Consider the following 16943-nt stretch of genomic DNA (forward strand, 5'->3'; position numbering starts at 1 on the left):
TAAAAATCACAATCCAATTGTCGAAATAAAAAAAGACACCATTGGGGCATCAGGGTGGCACAGTCAGTTGAGCGTCTGACTTTGGCTCAGGTCATGATCTCACAGTTTGTGAGTTCGAGTCCCACGTCGGGCTCTGTGTTGACAACTCAGAGCCTGAGCCTGCTTCAGATTCTGTGTCTCCTTCTCTGTCTGCCCCTCCCCTGCTCATGCTCTGTCTCTCTCTCTCTCTCAGAAATAAACAAATATTAACAAAAAAAAAAGACACCATTAAGAGGGTGAAAAGTAAGAAAGTATTGGAATATGGAAAGTATATATAATGTATGTATATATAATACACTTGTAATACAATAATATATATATGTATATATAATAGAACATAACCAAAAAAGGACTAATATCTAGAATAGAATATAAAAACTGTTACCAGTTAATGATAAAATAGTTAGCAGTTAATAAGGAAAAAACAAACACCCGTTTCCAAAAGTGGGTAAAAACCTAAATAGGCACTTCATAAAAGAGAATTTATGAAAAAAATGTTCAACTGCATTATTAATCAGCGAAATAATGAAAATTGCAGTGAGGTACCACTGCATACCTACCAGAATGGCTAAAATAAAATAAACAAAACTAAGACTATCAAGTGTTGACAAGATATAAAGCAACTGGAACTTTCATACACTACTTTGAGAATGTAAGTTGGTACAACCAGCAGTTAGCATTATCTTTTAAAGTTGGACATACATACATACGTACGATGCCAAATAATCCTGGCTACATACCCATAGATATGAGTGCTTATGTTCATGAAGACATCTGTATAAGAATATTCATAAAAGTTTTAATCATATCAAACACTGAAAATAACTCATGTCCATCCACATGAGATTACATAAATAAATGGTGGTACACTCAGATAATGAAATAGATGCACCAATAAACAGAAATGAACTATAAGTAATTATGGATGAGTCTCACAGACCTAATGTTGAACAAAGAAGCCAGACCGAAAAATCTCTAGTCTATTAATTTCATTATTTGAAAGTGAAGATAGGCATAATTACCTATGAGGATGAGATCAGAATAGAGGTTACAACTTCAATTACAAATGAGTAATGATTAGGACATATGAGTGAGCCTCCTGAGATACCTAAATCAGGGTGGTGACTCTGGCATGTCAGTATATGTGTAAAACTTGAGTTGGAATGTAGTTCATTGTAAGGAAAAGAAAGATAAATCTTGGCAAAGGAAAGTTTAGTAGGAGTGCAGATAAAACAAGTGTACTATGTGGTTGATGGGCGCATAGGGATTCGTTGTAATATTTTTATTTTATTTTGTGTATGCTTGAAAGTTCTCATACCAAAATATTTCCATAATAAATAAGTCAGTGTACTTGGTGAAAAACTATTTGTACCTTGTTCGATTTTAAATTTTACATTATAAATTTCATATGGGTTATAACTAAAAGCTATTAGTGACACTATAAAAATTAGTGGGAAATGTAGGCAGATATGTACTGATAGATGGAAAAGACTTTCCTATCAAAACAACAAAATTGGAAAGATATTGCAAATGATATATTGGTAGGTTTAGGTATATAAAGTTTTTAAATATTAGAACCATTTTAAATGTTTGCAAAGAAATAACTGGGAGAAATATTTAGTAAATGGGACAAAAGACAAAAAACATTCATACATAAGGAGCTTTAAAAAATATTATAACCCAATAGAAGAACGTGTAGGAGACATGAACAGAAGTCACAGACTAAGGAAACAAAGTGCTAGTAAATTAACTTTTTTAAAGTTTAAAGTCACTATTAATTAATTGCATAGTTATCAGTGAGGAATGTGCAACTGAGAGTTTAAATGATACACATTAGAGGCCCCTGGTGTGCTCAGTCAGGTTAGCATTCGACTTCAACCCAGGTCAATCGACTGCGGCTTGTCAGTTCAAGCCCCACATCCGGCTCTATACTGACAGCTCAGAGCCTGGAGCCTGCTTCAGATTCTGTGTCCTCCTCTCTCTCTGCCTCTCCCTCACTCACTTGCACTCTGTCTCTCTCAAAAAAATAAATATTAATTTTTTTTTTAAAATGGTACACATTTAGAGTCTAAAATTTTCTCGTAAGAAAATAAGTAAAATATTCATAATTCAAAAAATCCATTGCAACATTATTCATAACTAGAAATGAAGGAACAATGAGATGGTACATCTATAAAATACTGTATTGAGTCATCATTAAAAATTGGTTCTGAATAATTTTATAGTGTTTTTTATATTGGCTATGTCTAAGTTTAAAACAATAAGAAAAAATATAAGTACATATATATTGCATTCTGTATTCACTACTCTAACTTCTAAAATTCATAAATAAAAAACAACAGGTAGAGTAGAGGTAGTTATCTCTGAGTTGTCAATTACAGAAACCTTATATTTGTTTTTAATTTTTTTTATCTTCCATTACTTTACAATATGTTATGTTTAGGGGTTTTGGTTTTTATAATGGGGGAGAGGGAAATTCATGAGTTTCCCTACCTGGTGCTACATTTTATCTTTAACAGTTCAGGATAGTAATTGATGTTTTGGAGAACAAAAGGATGACAGAACTATTTGTGTGAGTGGTTCTCTGCAGAGGAAGAGCACAAGAAAAAAGGAGACCATAAATCCTTTCTTCCTACCAATATATGAATTTAATCATTAGTGGGACTTCTGTTATAGGAGACTCAGTTGTTTGTGGTCCATAGCTGCAGATCTGTCCAGTTTAACAGTTGGAATTTCACCAGCTAAAGGATCTGGCATGTATTTAAAGACTACATTTTGATACCAAAAAGCCATCATTAATTTGGTCTACAGATGTGTTTTGGTAACTTTACTATGTTTCAGGTGCTGAAAATGTAATGAAGAATGCGCCCCCCCCCCAACCTTAAAACTGTCATTTTTTCATGGAGATGGGCAAACTTTAACATGTATTTACAAACTAATAAATACTCTTTAGGAAAAACATAGGGCACTGAGAGAACTTATAACAGAGGGACTTGATTTGGTTCTAGATAGAAGCAATAATTGAACTAAGTTTTAAAAATTGAATAGAAATAACTAAGACAAGCAGGAGGGGTAAGATTACTTCAGGCAAAGGGAACTACATGTGAAAATGAGCCAAGAATGAGAAGCCATTGTAACAGAAACAAAGAAAAAAAAGGGAATAGTAGCACAACACAAGCTTGTTAGAAGTAGACAAAGACCAGGTTGTCACAAAGAACCTCAGAACAAGGCTTATCAAATTACAAATAAACTTTCTAAGAAGAAATGGGGAGTTAACTAGGCACGCAGACTTCTAAAACTGTATAGATGCATTTATCATTTTTTAATATATATATATGAGAGAGACAAAGACAGAAGTAGACAGTTCTGCCTAACACATAAGAACCATGGCTTCTCCAGGCAAGGTTGAGATTGAGACAGAGAAGGAGTAGGAGCATATTCAAATCTAAATTTGCAGAATCCAATAAGACAGAAATTAAAATAGCAGGAGTCAAGGAGCCTCTGTAGCTTGTAATATAATAGAGAATTAATAAAACCAAGGTTGTTTTCCCAGTGCCAGTATTTATAAAGTCTTAAATTTCTACTTGTGTATTATTTGAGAAACCAAATTTAAGAGTTTTAGGAAGCACGTTGCATTTAGCAGAAGTAGTGAGGATGGGTGTTTGCAGTTTACCCCAAGAACCATGGATTTTGCTGTTGTTTAGTTTTCCTTGATATTGAGTAAAGTTGAGTCCTTTTTATTCATCCTTTTTTGATTTTGGAAAGTGGCCATATTTGATGAATTACTATAAGCTATACCAGCTGTAACGATCTTTAAAGCACATTACTTTAAATATCATAAGATAATATTCTTTATGTTTCTTTAGTATCGTAAGATAAAGATGGCCTGAGAGTACACCAAATAAATTGTTCTAGTGACTGTTTTCTCAGTTGCCTCAAGGATTGTATAGACAGTTTCATTCTAGAAGCATTCAAGAGAAGGCAATTCATTACATACACTGAATGCCTGAGAGCATTAGGGCTTAATTTCTCCCTGAACCCCAATTAAGAATGCTTCTAGAGTATTCAAAAAGCATTTACTTATATGTTTATTCTGCATTAAGTTATTTTTACCCTAATGACATAAATTAGCTGGAAATAATGGACAATCCTTACATATGAGATTCTGAAAAATCATTATTTATAGTCTTTTTTTTCCTGAAAAAGAAATATTTGTTTATACCATAACTGAAGTGGTAAAGAAATTCTCGTATATTACTTTCTTTACAAAACCCTTTAAAAGACAACTTGAAATTTAGTATGAGGTGACCTGAGGAGATTCTGAGTTGAGCACATTAAGGTGCTGAGAGGATGGTGCATTTGGAGAGGTCGTGGAGGCTCTGCACACCCCCAAATCCATACCTTGCCCTATATAACTATTCCATTTGCCTGTTCTGAGTTGTACCCTTTATATAAATTAGTAAACTTTTTTTAATGGTTTGAGTAAAAAGCTCTCAGTTATTTGAGAGCATGAACATTTTCCATGGATCCTGGCAGCAAAAGTGAAAGTAGATAATGAGAGCAGTTTTATATTAAATAGTATACTTTTTTCCTACCGGCATTTTAAGATGTTGAGGAAAGTGTTGCAAAAAAATTGTCCATAATTCTGGTTTCACCAAATTTAAATTACAATACAGGATAAGTCTTCATTTGTGATGAAGGAAAATTGTAAACTTATTTTTATATATCTCATCCAGACATTTCTGTGCCACAAACACCACAATGAGTTATTGCTTTTGTAAGTATCACTGATCAGTGTATCCCCTACAATAGAAAAAAAAAATAAAAGAAGATATGTGTTCATTTTGTTCCTTAGATCAGTACACTGGAACATGAATTTTCAATAAAGGAACATGGATTTGAAGTTCAACTAAGAGAGATGGAAGACAGTAATCGAAATTCCACTGTTGAACTGAGACATCTCTTAGTGACTCAACAGAAGGTGGCCAATAGGTGGAAAGAAGAAACAAAGAAACTTACTGAAAGTGCAGAGATTAGAATCAGTAATCTCAAGTAAGTCCACTATTAATTGTTTGATACATTTTACAGAATAAATTATTTAACCTTTAATGTCTTTGCCATCTTTTTGTAAAAATATCTTATTTTTTTATTCAGCAAATATTTATTGAACTGCTATGAAAAATATTAAGCATTAGAAACCAAAACTCATACTACATTTTTGAAAACTTTAGTCACATTCCACAGAATATAATGATTTTTTTTGGACGTGGCAGTTTAGAATCTTAATACTCTTTGCATATAGGTATAGCATATAATATTTTGTGGTTGCAGCAGAATGTGATTGATTTGCAAAGCCTGAAATATTTGCTCTCTGGCCCTTGAAGAGAAAGTTTGCTGACCCCTGCCTGGAAAGTACTTGAGCTTTTATGCTGAATGCGATGGGATGCTATGGAAAGCTTTGAGCAAAGTGATATGATCAGGCTTAAATGTTTAACAAATCAGTTTGATTGAAGTTTGAAGAACAGACTAGAGGGGCAAGGGTAGAAGGGAGAAGGTTGGCAAATACTGTAATAATTGGTGTATAAAATGATTCTAACTTGGATTAGGTTTTGAAGGGTTGGAAATCATTTTAAAAAGTTTGTTTGAACCATGTTAAATATGTGCTGCGTAGAAGACATTTAAATCAGGATATTAACTAGTCAGTAGAGTCTGTAAGTTTGAAGTTCAAGGAAGAGGTTGCAACAGGAGCTATAATTGTGGGACTCATTAACATATACGTGATTTTTAAAGTCATGGGATAATATTGTGTAGAAAGGAAGTCTAGGTAGAGAAATTAAGCTGTCAGAAGACTAAGTTCCAAAGTTAAATTCTGGAGAGATGAAGACTGAGACTGAAAGAGTCTGAAAGTCTGAAAGAGACTGAGAAAGATATCCAGAGAAATAAGAATCATGATAGAATGGTTAAAAAGAAATCTTTTTTTTTCCAGGAGTATAAGCAATAATAATAGGTGATATTTATTTAGCACATAATGTGTTTTTTTGTTGTTGTTCTAAACGACTTATATGTACTTACTTAAACTTTACAACAACCCTAGAACTGGATAACATTATCATTTACATTTTACTGTAGAGAAACTGAGGCTGAGGGAGGTTAAGGAACTTAGTCAAAGTCACTTAGCTAACAGAATGACCAGTAAAGACAATATGCTCTTAACTGTTGTTTTATAAAATGCTACTGAGTGGTGAATATGGTGAGGACTGAGAATGGACCTTTTAGTTTGTTGCCGTTTGATGGTCTTTGTTAACCATGATAAGAGCAGTTTGGTGGAATGCTGGAATAAAAATGTATTTGGAATGAATTGAAGAGACAAAGAGAATTTCTGCTTCCAATTAATGAATGGTGAGCTAGGCAGTTTGAACCCGCGCTAGACCACAACCAAAAAAGTTAGATGAACTGTAGAAAACATCTATCGAGAGCATTAAAGAACTAACAAAAAAAAAAATTGTTACCAATTTGGCTTATCCTGGGAATGCAAAATTATTAAAAGCTTAGAAAATAAATAATATAATTTACTGCATTAGATTTTTTTTAAAAAAGAAAAATTATAAGGCCTTCTCAATACAGAAAAAAGCATTGATAATATTTGATATCCATTTATCATTTTTCAAAATATCTCTTAGCAAACTAGAAATAGAATTTCTTTAATTTGTAAAGGTATCTATTCTAAAGCAAACATTTTATTGGCAAAAAATGTTAGTAACTTTCCTTTGAAGATTGAGAAGATACAAAGAAGTTCATTATTATCACTTCTATTAATGTTTGTATCAGAAGTCCTGATTTTCAGTGCACTGTGGCAAGAAAATGAAAAGGTAAACAAACTAGAAAGGAAGGAAGAAACAGTCATTCTTTACAGATAGCATGACTGTATATGTAATAAGTCCAAAATAATTAATAGATAATACGCAAATATATAAAAATCAATTGTATTCCTACATACCTACAACAAATATTTCAAATAAACCTATAATAGTAAACTTAACAATGCATCAAAAAGATAAATACCCAGGAATAAATCTAACAATGTGTAAGACTTCTACATAACTATGATATCGGGATGATTAAAGAAGGCCTAACTAGATAGAGATCAGGTTAACTGATCAGAATACTCAATGTTATAAATTTGTTAACAGCCCTCCCACGCCCCCTGTCATCTATAGATGCATCGTAATCCCAATTAAAATCTTAGCACATGGAGCAGTATCCAAAATATATTAAGTGAAAAAATCAAGTATTATACAGTGTGTGTAGTATTCTACCTTTTAAGAGGGGGACGTCTCTGTGTATGTGTGTACATATATATACCAGCATGCTACGTATACGCTATGTTCATACACACATGCACACATTCTCAAAAAGAGAGGTGACCAAAACAGTAATTGAAATGGTTCTCTGTGAGGAAAGAGAAAGGAGCAAAGGATGAAGGCTAGACTTCTTTGAATGAAACTTGTTTATAGATATATTGGCTTGAGTTTGAAGCTATATAAATGTTCATATAATTATTTTTTAAATTAAATCAAAAAATTTTTTAAAAACCCCAAAATTGAAAGTAAAATTAGGGGCGCCTGGGTGGCTCAGTTGATTGAGCGTCCGACTTCGGCCTAGGTCATGATCTCACCATTCCCAAGTTCAAGCCCCACATCAGGCTCTGTGCTGATAGCTCAGAGCCTGGAGCCTGCTTCGGATTCTGTGTCTCCCTCTTTCTCTCTGCCCCTCCCCCACCCACACTCTGTCTGTCTGTCTGTCTCTCTCTCAAAATAAATAAACTCTAAAAATTTTTTTTTAATTGAAAGTAAAATTAGACAAATGAGCTAATTGTGTAGGAAGTTAATGGCTTAATTACACAGATAAATTATGTCAAGTTACATTAAACACAGTAATTAGACTGTATATCCCTAGTGAGATAAATCCTAAGGATAAAAGGAAATGTAAAAAAAACCATAAACTGTGTTTAGTAGTTATATCATTAGAAATAATATCGGTATTATTATTCTGAAGCTTATAATTATGAGATAAAGCAATTGAGTAATTATGTAAATGTCTTTAAGAACCAAGATTTTTATAATAGAGAAGAAACTCAAAGAAATTAAATAAAACTTACAACTCGAATTGAAATTGGGAATATAATGGGAACTCATGATGTGTTTTACTCTTAAAAACATGTATCTCCTGGCTCTGTCCACTAAAAGGACCTGGAAGCACTTACCAGTATTCTGTCGCAATGATGTATCCCAAAGAAACCAGGACTCTTAAAGAAATGATTGATCATAGATCTAGGATAGAAAAGTAGAAGATGAGCCTAGAAAACACTTTGTTGTAGCAAAAGGTAAAGAAGGTATCAACATTACTTGGGTCATGGCAAAAGTACCCAGGAGCTAACTTAAGTAGGCACCCTCTGGCTGATGTGGGGGCAGTTTGAACATCAAAAAGAGTATCTACAATAAATTGAAACATGTCAAATATATTAAAAATCCGTGACTTCAGAATGATACTTAATAAAGAAAAAAAGGCTTTGGACACCTTTGGAAGATGCTGTGGAACCAGCACATTCTGGAAACAGATAAAGTGGAAAGTCAAACTTTTATTGTACCTTGCCTTTACTCACTATACTTCCTCAAATGCTACTTGGTCTTTCCTACTATAATAGCCTTTACTTCACTGCTTACAGAACCAGTGTAGAGATTTTGCCATTTAGTTGCTCAGTGTGTCTGTTCCAATTATGCATCCCAGAACCAGGGAAATAACCACAGAGTAGGATTGTAGACACACTAGGCCCATTGTGAGACAACTTAAGCGAAGACTTCATTGATGACCTGATCTGCATAGACCTCTCCTGGTTAGTGACCACTGTGGTATTTGGGATCTGTAGAATTTTTCAGCAGCCTTGCACAGTAATACTGAAATGTCCTGGATTTCTTTTTCCCCACTGCATGGTCACCCTGCTAACTCTTCACAGGTCCCTTAGACGAAGGCCAAGAGGATGTACATATGGATGTGTAACAGACTCCTTTTAAACGTGTAGATGCATGGGAAAGGGCACCAGCTTCTCCTGCAGGTCATCTACGGCAGTAGTTGGAGATGGTGAGAGATAAATGAAAACAGGGTTCTAGTTTGTCCTTATAGTTGCTTCCGTTCATATCTAGCTTTTCTTCATGACATCTAGTTTAGCTGGCCCATAGTGACTTTGGACTTAACACCAGATGCAGAAACAACTGCATTGCATTGGCTTTTCTACCAGCTCCCACAAGTGTGTCACACCTAATTCCCAAAATAAATCCCATATTCTGTATCACTCAGTGTAGCTCTGTTTTCCTGAATAAACCCTGATACATATAGGAATTGGTTTCAATTACAGAAGTAGTTCCAGAAGAATATAACCTCATGAATGGGTACTCTAACTGGATCTGGATTATCTGGAATTGATTCTCTGCTTTGATTAGATTTAAAGGCCACTGGTAAAGGGTACACTGGTAATCCATGCTATGCAATGGCAAAACAGTTACTTAAATTATCACCTATATAATCAAGTGCCTATAAAGGATAAGGTGTGTAAAGTTTTTTGATGGAGAAAACTGACAAACCAGAGACTCAGGAAATAGTTGCAGGTTGCAGTTTGAGTCCAGAGACATTCAGGCTGGAGACCTGAAGAGCCATTGTTACCATTCAAGTCCAAAAGTGGTCTACTGCAGAATTTCCTCTTGCTTGGGGGAAGTCAGCTTTTTGTTCTATGAGGCCATCAACTAGTTGTATGGGGCCCACCCACATCATGAAAGGTATTCTGCTTTATTCCAAGTCCAGTGATTTATATGTAAATTTTACCTAAAACACTCTCACAGACACATCCAGAATAATGCTTGATTAAACATCTGGGCACCATGGCCCAGACAAATTGACACATAAAATTAACCATCACACTCTCCATTTTACACATGAGGAAACTCTAGACTTTGAAAAATTTATACAGATCCATAATTCATTGTCTGCAATTTTAAATTTGAAAAAAAAAAAACCCGAAAAACAGACTTTTCCAAAGTTAACTGCCTATACTTTGGTGGCAAACCTGACTTGAACTGACAGGAGGCTATTTATGGTATAGGTATATCTGTGTGTGCACACACATATATGCATGTGTATACAGGTACACATAAACATTTATTATGCCTATTCACATGTTTTACTGAGAAATATTTATGACTACTGTAATCTCCATCCTACTCTAAACCCTTAAAATACTGTTCTTGGCTGTGTTAGGCTTTGCTATATTATACATGTAACTTGTACACACCAGCTAATTATTCCCAGTAGGTTATTGATAGTGAATGTGTTTTATTTCAGTTTGTATTCTCTGAAGTATCAAAGTACTTTGCCAAAAGGAAGCACGTAGAATGTTGAATATAATTGTCTTGAGTCTGTCAAAATACTTTTAACACAACCCTGTCTATTGCTTTCATCTGGGCTAGAAAGATTGTTAAGGTTCTTTACAACTTGTGACTTCAGGAATAGTACTTGATTTTTGAAAAATAATTCACCCCAGTTATATACTCATTATCAAGGAATTTTTACATGATTCCCTTGAGTTGTCCCATTATACATAGGAGTCTGTGAGTTGTAAGATTATCCTTTTTTTTTTTTTTTGGGTAGGGTATTTTATTAGTTCAGAAAGATCAAAGAATGTCTTCAAAAATTATAGATACCTTATGGGGAGCCTTGGTGGCTCAGTTAAGCATCTGACTCTGATATCACTAGCCTCGGCGGGGCTCTACACTCCATGCTGACTGTGCTTGCTTGGGATTCTCTCCCCCTCTCTCTCTGTCCCTCCCCTGCTCATGTGCTCTCTCTCTCAAGAATAAATAAATTTTAAAAATATAGAAATTTAAAAAAGATATCTTAGACTTTAAGTTTTATAGATCTTAACTTCCATACATTTATATTTTAGCATATAGGATTAAATATATTTGACCAGTAAACACCTTAATGAATGTAACAAATGCCCACAAATTGAATTCTTACATCTAAAATCACTTTTTTTTGAGAGAGAGAGGGCGCTAGTGAGCAAGGGGCAAAGAGAGGGAGAGAGAGAAGCAGGGTTCACCTGGGGCTTGTGCAGGGCTTGAGCTCACCCGATGTGGGGCTTTAGCTCATCCAAGTAGGACTTGAACTCATGAACTGTGAGATCATGACCTGAGCCGGTCAGATACTTAACAACTGAGCCACTCAGGTGCCCCTAAAATAATTTTAAATGTTCTAACTCATGCTTTTAAAATAACCTGTAAAGTGCTGTGTGAAGGAAAATTTGTATAGTTGTTTTCAATTATAGACAAATCAATGATTCCACAGATTATTTTTCCCCCGAAACATAAATTGAGGCGGAGATCTGGCACGGGCACAAAATAGATGTGTCCCCACATGTGGTAAACACAAAAGATCAAAACAAAGTGAAGATGAAAAAGAGAGTAGACTTGAATTACCTTAGAGGAAGATAGAGAACACAGTGGTGACATTAAACCAGATGGGCTGTAATCATAAAAAGAAATTGAATAAAATACTTTTTTTGTAAAAATATGCAGAATAAATCTGAAAACATGAAACCTTGGTAGCTGGGATTATTTTTTTTTTCTTTGCAGCTGTCAGTTAACATTTTATTTTTAAGTTTTTATTTTAATTCCTGTTCATTAACATACAGCATTCTATATGAGTTTCAGGTGTACTATATAGTGATTCAGCAGTTCCATACAACACCCAATGCTTATCATGACAAGTACACTCCTTAGTCCCATCGCTTATTTAACCCAACCCCCCCACTCCCACCCCCTTCCCCTCTAACCATCAGTTTTCTCTCTCTCTCTCTCTCTCTCTTTTTTTCCCTTTGCTTATTTGTTTTGTTTCTTAAATTCCACTTGAGTGAAATTATATGGTATTTGTCTCTCTCTGACTTATTTCACTTAGCATTATACTCTCCAGCTTCATCCATATCATTGTAAATGGAAAGATTTCATTCTTTTAATGGCTGAATAGTATTCCATTGTATATGTATACCACATCTTCTTTATTCATTAGTTGATGGACTCTTGAGCTGCTTCCATATCTTGGCCGCTATGAGTAATGCTGCTATAAACAAAGAGGTGCATGTATCCCTTTGAATTAGTGTTTTGTATTCTTTGGGTAAGTACCCAGTAGTGCAGTTGCTGGATTGTAGGGTAGTTCTATTTGTAACTTCTTGAGGAACCTCCATACTGCTTTCCACAGTGGCTGCACAAGTTTGCATTTCCACCAGCAGTTCACAAGTGTTCTTTTTTCTCCACGTCCTTGCCAACACTTGTTGTTTCTTGTGTTGTTGAGGCTAGCCGTTCTGACAGATGTGAGGCATAGCTGTGGTTATATGATATAATCACTCAGTGCCTTTTATACATACTGATAATATTAACATGGTGATACTAGACTGGAAAGTCATCTATCTTTTGGTAACACTCTTCCTAATGAGCTTAATCAAGATAATAAAAGGCTTCTTTGACTACCAAAAATATAGTTTTCAAATATTGGAAATCACAGTAGATTTTAGAAATGTTGATCTGGTGTGAGAATTGAAGGTGAGAAATACACTGCAGCAGCAAAGATCCAAAGCTTAGTAATGAATAACACTTTTGGAGGAACATATTTGCTGGAACATAAAGATATTGGTAACCAAAAATTAATAGTAAATGACATCTTTAATGATAATAGCAATGTTTATATAATGAAATACAGCTACTTTTTTTTTTAAGATGCAACAAATCTTGGCACTAAAAGATAAAATATAGATATCCAAGAAAGAAATATCACAGGGAGTTCTTCTTTAATCATGTTATGGAATTAACTGTTTCCATAGAGTTGATTTTCACTTGATCTTCTCTGTTCAAGAGTTTCATTATCCAGTTCATTGCTGAATTACTAATCTCTCCTAAAGCTTTCAGTTTGGCCCATTTGGGGTGTGGGGGAGAAGGAAAGAAACCAGGCAAAAATAAATCATAGCTTTTAAGATCGTATACATAGCTGCTACAAGAATGCTTATAGTAGCATTTTTCTTTTTTTTTTATTTTTTAAAAAATTTTTTTTTTCAACGTTTATTTATTTTTTTTGGGACAGAGAGAGACAGAGCATGAACGGGGGAGGGGCAGAGAGAGAGGGAGACACAGAATCGGAAACAGGCTCCAGGCCCTGAGCCATCAGCCCAGAGCCTGACGCGGGGCTCGAACTCACAGACCGCGAGATCATGACCTGGCTGAAGTCGGACGCTTAACCGACTGCGCCACCCAGGCGCCCCAATAGTAGCATTTTTCATAATTGTCTCCAAATGGAAATGCAAATGCCCATTAGCAGTACAATGGATAATAAATTTATTATTACTCTATAATATCCTGATATACCTAGACATCCCTCTTTCTAGCATATTCCTAAAAATGGAATTGTTGAGTCATAAGGAATGCATATTTTCAACGTAGTAGAAAAGGCCTCACTTTCTCAAAATAATTGTAACTATTTACATTTTTGCAGTAGTGTAAGAATTTCTGATAGTCCTCAGCTTCACTCAGTGAAGTGAGATATGTTAAATTGTGTGACTGTAATGATTATTGGTTTCTCATTATAGTTTTAACTTGCAGCTCATAATTCTATTGAAGTTGAACATCTACGTTTATTGGCCTTGTGAACTTTTATTCTGTGAAGTGTCTCTTCAAGCCTTTTAACCATTTCTCTATTGTTTACTTTTTCTCAAATGTTGCAAATATCTTCTCCAAAAAACAAAAACAAAAATATCTTCTCCTATTCTGTGGCTTATCATTTCCTTCTTTCTATTTTTCTCTTCCCCATCTCTGCACTGACATTTTGATAAACAGAAATTATTAACTTTGATGGAGTCATATTTATCTCTTTGGTTTTATGATGACTGTGTGTCTTATTTTAAAAACTCCCTTTCTATCCTGACCTCTAAAGATTCTCTTTTAGCTTAACTACCAAAAGTTTTATAGTTTTACCTTCCACAGATAAGTCTTTATTCACTCTAAAATTGATTTTGTGTATAGGGTAAGATAGAAGTCCATTTTTCCATGTGGTAGCCATTCATCCCTGTAACCTTTCATGACAAAATTGTCATTTCCTCAATATTTTGCAGAGTCCCCTTTGTCATAATTTGTGTTCGTATGTGTCTGTTTCTGAGCTTTCTTATGTTTCATTTGTCTGTCTGCCAATCCTGTGTCGATACCATATTGCTGTTATTATAGCTTTAGGAGACACTTTTGAAAACAAATACAAAATTAGAAAAGTGACTTGATATCTGATAGAACCATCCTCTTGTTCTGTTTTTCAAAATTCTTGTCTGTTATTGGCCATGGACATTTCCTATTCATGTTAAAATCGTGTTCTTAAATTCCATAAAGAAATGTGATGAGATTTTGATTGGGAGTACATTGAGTCTATAAGTAAATTTGGAGCAAGTTAAAATAATTTAAAGTTTTAAAGATTCCAGACTTTTGGACATGCATCTCTCCATTTGTTTACATCTTTTTACTACCCTCAGTAAAGTGTAGAATTTCTTTATAGAAGTTTTTACACATCTTTGTAAATTTAGTTGGTATATTTTAGTAATTGATATTTTATGATATAAATAGTATTTCCCTGATTTTATTTTGTGATCTTTGCTTGCATACAGAAATAGAAAAATGCTTTTTAAACTGATTTTTTTTTAACCAGGAACCTTGCTCAGTACAAAAACTGTAGATTCTTTGAGTTTTTCAAAGCTTTATTGTGGTATAAGTTGCATACCATATATCTCGCTCCATTAAGCATACAATTCTGTGATTATAGTAATTTTACAGAGTTGTGCAGCATCACTTCAATCAGGTTCAGCACATTTCCATCAACCACAAAATCTCCATGCCTATTTGCAGGCAGTACCAACTTCCTATTTCTGACAATCTCAATAATCTACTTGCTGTCTCTTTAGATTTGCCTGTTCTGGGCATTTCCTGTATAGGGAATCACATCATATGTTCTTTTGCATCGCACTTTTCCCTTAGCATAATGTCTTTCAGATTCATCCAAATTGTATCACAGATCAGTATTGGTTTATTTTTAATGAGTCAGTAGTATGGATATATACCATATTTTGTTTATCTGCTCACCAGTTGATGGACCTTTGCATTGATTCCACTTAAACTGTTGTTTAATTGTGGCAAAATATGCATATGACATTTACCATCTTAACCATTTTTAAGTATACATTTCAGTGGTATTCAGTGTACTGAATGATGTATCACCACCCATCCTTCTCCAGAATTGCTTTTCATCTTGAAAATTGGAAACTCGTACCTATTAAACTAAACTCCCCCAGTGCCTTTCCCCCCTCCTCCAGCCACTGGCAACAACCCACTCCACTTCTGTCTCTGTGACCTGACTACCACCCTAAGTACCTCATATAGGTATCAGAGGTATCAGTCCCCCTGTGACTGGCCTATTTCACCCAACACAAAGTCCCCAAGACTCATCCATGTTGTAGGGTATGCCAGAATCTCCTTCTCTTTAAGGCTAGCAGATAAGGAGGGACTTGCTTCTGTCATTTTACTATTTGTTTTCTATATATTCACAGCTTTTTTGTCCTCATTCTTGCACTTATTTTTAGTTTAGCTGATTTTTTTAAATGAAACATTAAGTTCCTTTCTCATTTCCTTTTGTGTATATTCTGTGTGTTGTGTGTGTTGTGTGTGTGTGTGTGAGGAGAGAGAGAGAGAGAGGAGAGAGAGAGAGGAGAGAGAGATTACCATAGGGATTACATGTAACATCCTAAAGTTGTAACACTAATTTGGGTTTATACCAGTTTAACTTCAGTAACATACAAAAACTCTGATCCTTTATAGTTCTGTCCCCACTCCTTTCAGTTGTTGATGTCACAAAATTATACCTTTATACATTATGTCCAAAAGCGTAAACAAACAATTGTTCAAAATGCATCAGGCTCCTACATTATGTAGAAAACAAGGGGCACCTGGGTGGCTTAGTAGGTTAAGTGTCTGACTTTGGCTTAGGTCATGATCTCAAGGTTTGTGGGTTCAAGCCCCACACCCAGCTCTGTGCTGACAGCTCAGAACCTGCAATGTGCTTCAGATTCTGTGTCTCCCTCTCTCTCTCTGTTCCTCCCCTGCACACTCTCTCTCTCAAAAATAAATAAGCACTTAAAAAAATTTTTTAGAGAAAAATATAACTCTACTCTTTGTTTTCTACCTGATTTAAGAGTAATAGATTTTTTAAAAAGCAGTTAGTCTATGGGGTGCCTGGGTGGCTCAGTCAGTTGGCATCTGACTTCAGCTCAGGCCATGATCTTGAGACTCGTGCGTTTGAACCCTGCATCAGACTCCTTGCTGCCAGCTTGGAGCCTGGAGCCTGATTTGGATTCTGTGTCTTCCTCTCTCTGCCTTCCCCGCTTGTGCTCTGTCGCTGTCTCTGTCTCTCAAAAATAAACAAACATTAAAAAAAAAAAAAAAAAGGGCAGATCGTCTAAAAGCCAGTATTATTGCAACTTTGGTTCATAACTGCACATTTGTTTTCTACATAATTTAAGAAATTAATGCATATGTTGGATTTTGTTATGTATAATATCCTCTCTGAATATAAGTTTTTTTTAATATGAAATTTATTGTCAAATTGGATTCCTTACAACACCCAGTGCTCATCCCAACAGATGCCCTCCTCAATGCCCATCACCCACTTTTCCCTCCCTCACACCCCCCATCAAGTCTGAGTTTATTCTCAGTTTTTAAGAGTCTCTTATGATTTGCCTCCTTCCCTCTCTGTAACTTTTTTTTTCCCTTCCCCTCCCC

The 16943-nt window shown here is 34.9% G+C and overlaps 1 protein-coding gene across 6 annotated transcripts in view; it reads left to right on the top strand.

Annotated features, from left to right (window-relative positions):
- Positions 1–16943, top strand: part of SCLT1 (sodium channel and clathrin linker 1) — a 226190-nt gene that overhangs the window by 160201 nt on the left and 49046 nt on the right. For 5 of the 6 annotated variants that reach the window (XR_003968349.1, XM_030313073.1, XM_030313072.1 and 2 more), the window contains one exon: positions 4895–5091. Coding sequence is in view for 4 of the 6 variants with exons in the window: in XM_030313073.1 (XP_030168933.1) it covers positions 4895–5091 (197 nt within the window). In the remaining 2 variants the exon portion in view is untranslated. Of the gene's footprint in view, positions 1–4894; positions 5092–9052; positions 9178–16943 lie in introns of all 6 variants that reach the window. The other variant, XR_003968348.1, reaches the window with a different exon arrangement.

Source organism: Lynx canadensis, chromosome B1, assembly GCF_007474595.2.
Source record: "Lynx canadensis isolate LIC74 chromosome B1, mLynCan4.pri.v2, whole genome shotgun sequence".
NCBI classification, from domain to species: domain Eukaryota; kingdom Metazoa; phylum Chordata; class Mammalia; order Carnivora; family Felidae; genus Lynx; species Lynx canadensis.